Source organism: Humulus lupulus, chromosome 3 (assembly GCF_963169125.1).
Source record: "Humulus lupulus chromosome 3, drHumLupu1.1, whole genome shotgun sequence".
In the NCBI taxonomy this organism is placed as follows: Eukaryota; Viridiplantae; Streptophyta; class Magnoliopsida; order Rosales; family Cannabaceae; genus Humulus; species Humulus lupulus.
The window spans coordinates 10,232,975-10,241,794 of NC_084795.1; the positions used below are offsets into that span (position 1 = coordinate 10,232,975).

At 31.7% G+C, this 8,820-nt stretch overlaps 2 protein-coding genes across 2 annotated transcripts; both read left to right on the forward strand.

Moving 5' to 3' along the window:
• Positions 1 to 302: 302 nt before the first annotated feature.
• LOC133823624 (uncharacterized) lies at positions 303 to 1,745 on the forward strand. The gene is made up of 4 exons (XM_062256485.1): positions 303 to 719; positions 810 to 1,144; positions 1,235 to 1,423; positions 1,735 to 1,745. Exons 1-4 carry the CDS (start codon positions 334 to 336, stop codon positions 1,743 to 1,745), a joined length of 921 nt encoding a protein of 306 aa, XP_062112469.1. The 5' UTR covers positions 303 to 333.
• Positions 1,746 to 7,474: 5,729 nt separating this feature from the next.
• Positions 7,475 to 8,032, forward strand: LOC133823625 (MLP-like protein 423). The gene is made up of 2 exons (XM_062256486.1): positions 7,475 to 7,664; positions 7,761 to 8,032. Exons 1-2 carry the CDS (start codon positions 7,475 to 7,477, stop codon positions 8,030 to 8,032), a joined length of 462 nt encoding a protein of 153 aa, XP_062112470.1.
• Positions 8,033 to 8,820: the final 788 nt, after the last annotated feature.

The window sequence follows — 8,820 nt, forward strand, 5'->3', positions numbered from 1 at the left end:
TTACCTCCTGCTGGTTTCACGTTGTCCAGAGAAGAGAAAAAAGTTGTATGTAAATCATTTGCAGAGATGAAAGTGCCTGATGGCTATTCATCCAACATTCAAAACTTGGTATCCATGGGAGATTTGAGGTTGATGGGTATGAAATCACATGACTGTCATATGTTGATGCAACAATTACTTCCGATTGCTATTCGGTCAGTATTACAGAAAAAAGTTCGAGATTGTTTAACGAATGTTTGCATATTCTTCAATCATTTATGCGGAAAAGAATTAGAAATGAAAAAATTGGATGCATTGCATTATAAGATAGTGGAAACTCTATGCAACCTTGAAATGTTTTTTCCGCCATCCTTCTTTGACATTATGATTCATTTAATGGTTCATCTAGTAAGGGAAGCCAAGTTGTGTGGACCAGTTTGGGCGAGATGGATGTATCCATTTGAAAGAAGTATGAAGGTGTTGAAAAGTTATGTGCGTAATCATTATCGTCCTGAAGCTAGTATGGTTGAATGTTATATATCGGAAGAGGCAGTAGAATTTTGCTCAGAATACATGAGTGGGGTTGAAGCAATCGGAATAAAAAAACCACGAAATAACTCAGATGGAGTTGATAAAGGACTACGAGGGAATGGAACAGTGACCACCGTGTCTAGGGCAGAATTAGATCAAGCTCAATTAGTTGTGTTGCAAAATAATCCTGAGATTCAATCATATATAATGTAAGTAGAAAATATATTTCAATCATATATATTAGAGTAGTGATTTTCTTTTTGTTGTTTAAACTTTTTGTTATTTCTTTTATGTTTCAGTGATCACATAGAGTTATTACGGTCGATGATTCCAAACAAGATTAAAAATAAACAAAAATGGGTTATAGATGAGCATAATAAAACGTTTTGCCAGTGGCTGAAGAATACAATTTTGACGAAGTTGGGAGAAAAAAATCATGGACTGTCGACTGAGTTGAAGCGCATATCTCTTGGAGCAAGCATTGATGTAATAAAGCATCAAGCTTACATTGTTGAAGGGAAACGATTTCATACTAAGTCAAGAGATGATGCTCGGCTGGTTCAAAATAATGGAGTAAGTGTAGTCGCAGAAGTTATGCATTTTGCCAGTGCAAAAGATAATAACCCAATTTCAGGCACAATGACATATTACGGGGTTGTTGAAGAAATATGGGAGCTAGATTATTCATTATTTCGTATTCCTCTTCTTAAATGTTCTTGGGTAGACAACAATACTGGAGTTAAAACTGACGAACTTGGATTCATTCTGGATGATTTAAGCAAGAAGGGAAGCAAGAACGATCCTTTTATCATGGCTTCCCAAGCGAAAAAGTGTTTTACATTCTTGATCCAGTTAATGATAAATGGTCCATTGTTTTATCAGTTGCCGAGCGGAAGTTCTCAGAAAAAGAAGAGTACGATGAAAATTATGATTTATATCATGACTGTTTCACTGTTGGACAACCGATACATGAACAAGTTGAGAATATTCAGGAACATGATAATGAAAGCGATAGCGATGATCGTGATTATCTTAGAACCGACATCAAAGAAGGAATATGGGTCGATTGTGAATCGACCAGAAATAAAATAAGAAAAAGAAGAAAACATGTTTAGTAAGTTATATAATTCATTAATACTTGTGATTATTTATTTGTATAATGCATTAACACTTGTGATTATTTATTTGTATAATGCATTAACACTTGTAATTTGTGTGATGCAGATGGCGGATAAAAGAGATGACAAAGAGAAACAACAAGGTCGTGGTAAAATAAGAATGAGTTACATGACCCAACAAAAAGCCAAAGGAATCAAGAAAAATCTTCAATGGAACGATTTGGGACAACCAATAGGTGATGTGTATACAAACATGATATCATATCTTGGATCTAGAGTATGAGCCACGATTTCTATCAACTCAGGTGATTGGAGGAAGGTCCCACAAGATTTGAAAGATGGTCTATGGGAGGATATCATTGTAAGAAATTATCATTATGATATTTATTTATGTGTGATATCTAAATTTAATAATTACTTTTCTTAATTATATTCTCAGGGTGGTCACAACATTTCTCAAACCTTCAAACGTGAGATTTTGAAAAAAGCTGGTCAAATAATGAGAGATTTTAAAAGTGAACTCACTACCGAGTACATCAAACCTTTGGCTGAAATGGGTATGATGGAAGAACTCAAATTTCCCCCAAAGAGGTATAGCGATATAATTGACGAGAGAGAATGGTTACAATTTGTAACTAGTCGTCTAAGTCCAGAGTTTCAAATAGTGCATCAAGAACAAAAAAAACGTGCATTACTAATGAAGTCAAGGCATCGAACCTCTCGTAGAGGAATGACTAATATAAGAGAAGATTTGGTAAGTATATTTGATATTATAGTTTAAATAATGGTTGATATTATCGCAACATATAATTATAATTATCTTGTACAATGCAGAAAAAAGAACGAAATATTCAAAATCCAGAGAGGTATCAAGTTTGGCTTAGATCGCGTGAAAAAAATAAAGTTCTTGTGACAGAGCGAGACCGACAAATTGCCAAAAAGATAGTAAGTTTTCTAAGGTTTCAGAATCAATATATTGTTTTTATTTATATAAACTAATTTAACCAAATAATATCTTGAGTAGGAGGACGTCAAAGAAAAATTGATTCGTGGCGAAATTACAGCTCAGGGTCGAGATGACATCTTGACTCAAGCATTAGGGACACCAGAACACCCAGGTCGTGTTCGAGCTGGCATGTATGATAATTTATAATAGTTGTTTTCTTTTAAGAATTATTTAGATTGGTTTATTGATGGACTTTATTGATTTTTTTTGTAGGGTCACTGCGACCGTTTCCAAAATGTTTGGAAAAAAACATAAAACAATGATTGCAAGAAAGGAGATTGCTCGACTAAAAGCTGAGATTGAAGAGCTAAAAAGACATAAATTTAGCACAGAAGAGGAATTAGCTCAAAATGAAGAATATAATGAGGAAAACGATGAGTGTGGATACTACGATGAAGGGCAATTTGATGAGGGACAATATTATGAGAATACAAGTGATGAAGTCTATCGACCTGCCCCCAACGCAGATGATCATTTTCATCAAACCGAAGACTATCCTTTTGATGAAGATGATGGATCATCAATTTATGAGTCTCCGCCACCACCGAGCTTTGAAGTTTATTTGTGTTCTGATAATATTGACAATGTGGTGGCTAAGGGTGTACTCATTGTACCAAACATGGGTAGCCAAATTACCGTCCATGGAAATGTACTTGATGATTCAATTGCGAGGGTTTGGCTTATAGATGTCTTACAAGAAGAAGCTGAGATCCCTATTCCCTTTGGTAACGTACGATATGTTGGGGATGCACGAGACACATTCCTGCCTTGGCCAAAAAAATTAATTGTGGCTTGTTAGGTATAAAATTATTTGCTTAGATATTTAAAATTTATTTTTAAATGGGTACACTATACTGATATGTTTAATGCTATTATGTAGGGTCCATCTTCATCTAATCACAAATACCTATCACCAAGCCCACATTTATCATCAGTTGGATCTCACGTAGTCATCCCCGCTGAAATAACTCAACCAGAACCTTCAAATTGGTTAACAGATAACCAATGGAACAAAAATGATCTGAGTCTAAAATTTATAGTGAAGGAGTATTATTCCAATAAAGGAATAGATGGGGTTGTACAAGTTCCCGTTGACCCGGAGTTTATAGGAGAACGCGAGGCTATCTTCATCACTTCAGAAGACGTTTATCAAGCAGCCTCCATGGATAATATTGGATCCTCAGCTATGCTGTTTGGTATGAGGTATGTATCAATTCGTTATGTCATTACAAACTATTAGAGGAGTTTGAATATATTAGATATTCATCCGTAGTGAAGTAAGTTCTGAGATGAAATTGTGTGCTGCGGAGATAACAGAAGGTTGAGAGCATGTGTGTCTTAGTGAAGTAGGTTCTGCGAATTTTGTGTGCTGCGGTGGCTTATGGTTGAGAACATTCATGTTGTTTGTTGTATGCTTTGTCTGAATTGAATTTATAGGTTCTAATAGTTTTGGATATGCTATAGAAACAGAGGAAACTCTGCCCAATTTTTTTTTTTTGACGATATTAATTTATTAATTGAAAATGTAATATGAATGATTGATTCTCTACAGATGCATTTGGGAAAGCATGCACCCAAATTCACGACAATTATATAAATTTTTTGACACCGAATATCTTTCTATTGGCAATGATGAAAGTAAAAACTATACGGTGGATCTTATAGCCAAATGGATGATGACTATGGATAGACGAGGCCAAATATATTTCATTCCTTGGATTGTTGAGTAAGAACGAACTACTTAAACATTATCACTACTATGGTTGAATTTTAATTTTATAATAATCATATTTTATTATTATTTTAGTCGACATTGGATGTTGGTGCTCGTGATGATGCGGAGGATGACCATAATTTTGGACCCTTTAAAAAATCATAAATCTCCACCAATAATTACGGAGGTTATGGAAAAGTAAGTTCTTCAATTGTAATGTATGCATTATTAATTTTTAAAAGTTGAGAGCATAATATGTATTTAATTAATTTTAATTTTTGTAGAGCATACGCACAATGTTTGGAAAATGAATACATCGGCACATTTACAAAATTGGTGAGAGGTTCTTGTCCAAAACAACCTGAAAGTCATGAATGTGGTTATTATGTACTAAGATACATTTATGATCTTGTAAATGCACCGAATCCAGAAGTTATCAAGAAGAAAGTATGTTATATTTTAAACTCTTTTTTTCTTAAGAAAAACTAGATATAGTATTTAATTATCTAATCTATATTAACTTTTCAATTTTGCAGTGGTTTGACAAAAAGCAATTCAATGTCAAAGAGGATCTACTACCACTACAAAGTGATTGGTTAGCTAGATTAATGCCATTTGTTTATGAAATCTAAATTTTTGTATGTATGTAAGATTAAAGTGCTAACTTATATTGGTTAGAATGATTAAAGTCTTTGATTCATTACTAGCCAATTATTTTGTATTAGATATGAAATGTATATATAACAATTTAACAAATTAGTTATACTATTGAAAATAATTATTTATAATTAAAATTGAAAATTAATTTTTTTATTAAAAATGCTGGGTTATCAACCGAAATTGAATTTTTTTTTTATTAAGCTCTTTTCTCTGTGGTTGTAGTAAGCCAACCGTGGAGAAAAGAGAGCTTTCTCTGCGGTTGGCTTATTACAACCGCAGAGAAAAGTGTAGCTTTTCTCCGCGATTTGCGTAACACTTTTCTCTGCGGGCGAAGACACTGCGCTTTTCAATACTCTCAAAAACCGCAGTGTATTGAGTAAAAAAACTGCAAAGAAATGCCTTTTTTGTAGTAGTGTTCGATCATCCTCTTGCCAACAAAATAATAGTCAAAAGCTCACTGCGCTCCTGTTCGTCATCAACAGTGGAACGACTATGTTTGTAACTTTTGGTCTTTTTGCAACATGTTCGTTGACCTTGGCGAAATGTTTGGAGACTTTCAGATTGACCTTGGAGCTCTGCTTTGAGACAATCAGTTGTTGTTCACGAAATATTAGCCATCACCATGTCTGTCATTGCCGAAAATTCAAGTGGGTTATGGCTCTTTGCTGGTGAAAATGGCATTGTGGATAGACAACGTTAAAAAGTAAAAATACAATCATATAAAGGAAAAAAATCCTATTAGTCTGTATAAATAAAAAAATTTCAAATAATATAGTGTATGTTGTAAATTTCTCAAAATTCTATATAATATAATTTTTTTTAAATATTTACTTCGGTGTCTATGATTATGTAGAAGTTACAATAATTGACTGATAATATATTATTTATTTAAAGCAAGAATAATAAAATAATGGCATACTCATTAGTGTTGCTGCTGTAGATTATGGAAACGAAATTGGCTGTTTTTTTTTTCTTTCTAAATAGTTAAAATATAAACAATAAATTGGCACACTAAAAGAAAAGATTTTTTTTTTTTGAAGTTACACTAAAATAGATGATTTTAATTCTCATTTTCGACGATCACTTCTAATGGGTACTCCATTTTTTCCTTTAAAATACATTATTATAATACTATTTTTTTTTATTTTACCTCACACATTTATATTATACTATACAACAACTTCTTTGTAGTTTTCTCTATATCATTTAAATAATATATTTATAATAAATAAATTAATAAAAAATTACATTATATATAATATTTGTTTAAATATAAATACAATGATCAACAAAAGTGTGTAAAAAATTATTAAATTATTTTTACATATCACTAATACTTAGGAGAGTTGTATCTATATATAGAGATTTTTACATATGAAGATTATCTTTAGCAGTTTTAGCTCAAAGTTTACATCATCCATTAAAAGCTTATTTTGCTCATTTTTAGCTACATTTTAAAATTTGAGATATATTACCTATTCCATTAGGAATGCTCTAATGAGTTGTATCTAATCCATTTAAATCAAATTTTATTAATTTGATTTATAAGATTTTTTTTTTATGAGATAAAGGAATCAAAAGATCTTTATGTACTTATCTGCAACTTATTTTAAAAAAACATAAATGTTTATATGCAACTTGTAAAATAATTTAGGTAGTAATTATTTAAATTTTAGATTAGACTTAATAATTAATGATGTACTTAGGCTACAACAAATGTTTGATTGAAACAAAGTACTTTCATTATAAAAAAATATGTATTTTAATTGCATAAAAATATTTCATTGGGAACACCTTGGGGAGTCTTTGCAATGAGCCAAAGCCAAGGAAGTAGAAGTTTAAATAAGGGATAGTTTTGTGGGGAGTATTGTTATAGGACACTTACAGTGGCTAACAACACTTTATGTTAATTGATGTAATTTAATATTGAATTTCACATATTATAATTAGTGATAGATGCACACTTATTTTGCAGACCCATAAATACACATAATAATGTGACATACATCTTAAATCATTCAATTTTATTTAAAATGAGATCTACTATTTTAATGTGTGGTTTAAGATGCATTTTACGTCATTACGTTCATTATATAGACATATGGTGTTGCGCCATTAGCAATACTCTTTTGTCATCTTGAAGATATAAAATTAATTAAAGTTACTTGCTGACCTTAGCACTCCAAATCTTACATATGTATCTTTCTAATGTTTAGATTTACTAGGTGCTCTAAACAACACACTTCGAGATCTTCAAATAATGTAGTATTATTAAATTGGCACACTAAAAGAGAAGATTTTGATATTATCATTTTCCATATTCTCTCTGGACTCTAATAAGAAAAACTTTACTATATATATAGTAAGAGTTGTGTACTATGATATATCAAACCAATCAATAGTTGCGTGTGTTTTATTGATCAGTGTCAGTCTCGATCTTTTGCTCTTTTTTTTTTCTTTACTAAAATGGCGAGTGATGGAAAGCTTCATGCTGAAATTGAATGCAAATCTAACGCAGATAAGATTTGGCCATCAATTAGGGATTTTGTCAATGTTTACTTAGAGGCCTTCCCTCCTGGTACTTACAAAAACGTTGAAATTTTGGAAGGTGATGGCACTCACCCTGGTTCTGTTAGACGCCTTACATATGGAGAAGGTAAGTTTGTATATATATACATATATACAGGGCTATTATAATAGGAGCTTTTTTTTTATATGCATACTAATTATATATATGTATTGTTTTATTAAGGTGCTCCGGTTGTGACGTTGACAGAGAAGATCGAAATTATTGATGATGAAAAGAGAATATATGGATTTAGTATAATGGAGGGAGATCTGCTAAAGTACTACAAAAGTTTCAAGGCCAGAGTTCAAGTGTTTCCCAAGGGTGAAGGAAGTTTGCTGAAATGGAGCTGTGATTACGAGAAGCTTAGTGATGATGTTCCTGAGCCAACCCTAGTCAAGGATTTTGCTGTAACCGGCTTCAAACATCTCGATGAATACAGTTCCAAGCAAGCATAACTAAAACAATTACTACTGACCACACTATATACATACATATCATATATAACCATGTCTTGTCAAATATGGCATAGTTATTCTCATATCATATATTATATATATATATGTGTGTGTGTATGTGTTTGCTGCTTTGAATAAATTTTAGTAAGTAGGAGATATCTCAGTAGCATTTTCATGTTTTCTGTTCTGTACTGTAATAATGCTCTTTGGTTTGGAGAGCTCATTTTGCCAAGAATTTTTATCTGCAATCTATTTTTATTATCTATAAATTTTTACTTTTTTTTCATGTATATCTAAAATATTCTAAAATATGGTCTTATTAGTAAATTTGATATTTAAAAAAATAAATGTTTACCACAAAAAGAATTATTAATTAATTCAAATTAATATATAAAATTTTATTTATTTATTTATAAAAAATAATTATAATATATGTTTCACGGACATTGTTAACCTACGAATTGGCCAACGACACTGAGTCAAATAAACTATATGAAATGAGAACTGAACTTGAAAATAATAAATGACACAAGATTTTTATAGTGGTTAGTCCCTAAACTGGCAATAACCTACGCTTACTTAGTACTTTTATTAATATAGAATTCCCGAAAACCCTGATCAGATGAATTGGATTAACTGTCTTTCATGAGTTTGAGAGAGAATACAAGAACGCGTATAAAAGCCCTTTGTTATACCCAGATTTCGAGCCATAGTAAATATGACCTCGAAAGCTGAGTTCGCAACAAATGGTCTCGTGAGGATTAGAGTGATCTAGGATTGTAAGTCGA

Coding starts and splice junctions, on each gene's coding strand:
- LOC133823625 (XM_062256486.1), top strand. CDS start 7,475: ATGGCGAGTGATGGAAAGCTTCATGCTGAAATTGAATGCAAATCTAAC. Junction 7,665..7,760: donor ACGCCTTACATATGGAGAAG/GTAAGTTTGTAT, acceptor TGTTTTATTAAG/GTGCTCCGGTTGTGACGTTG.
- LOC133823624 (XM_062256485.1), top strand. CDS start 334: ATGTTTTTTCCGCCATCCTTCTTTGACATTATGATTCATTTAATGGTT. Junction 720..809: donor GAGATTCAATCATATATAAT/GTAAGTAGAAAA, acceptor TTTATGTTTCAG/TGATCACATAGAGTTATTAC. Junction 1,145..1,234: donor AGATAATAACCCAATTTCAG/GCACAATGACAT, acceptor GTTCTTGGGTAG/ACAACAATACTGGAGTTAAA.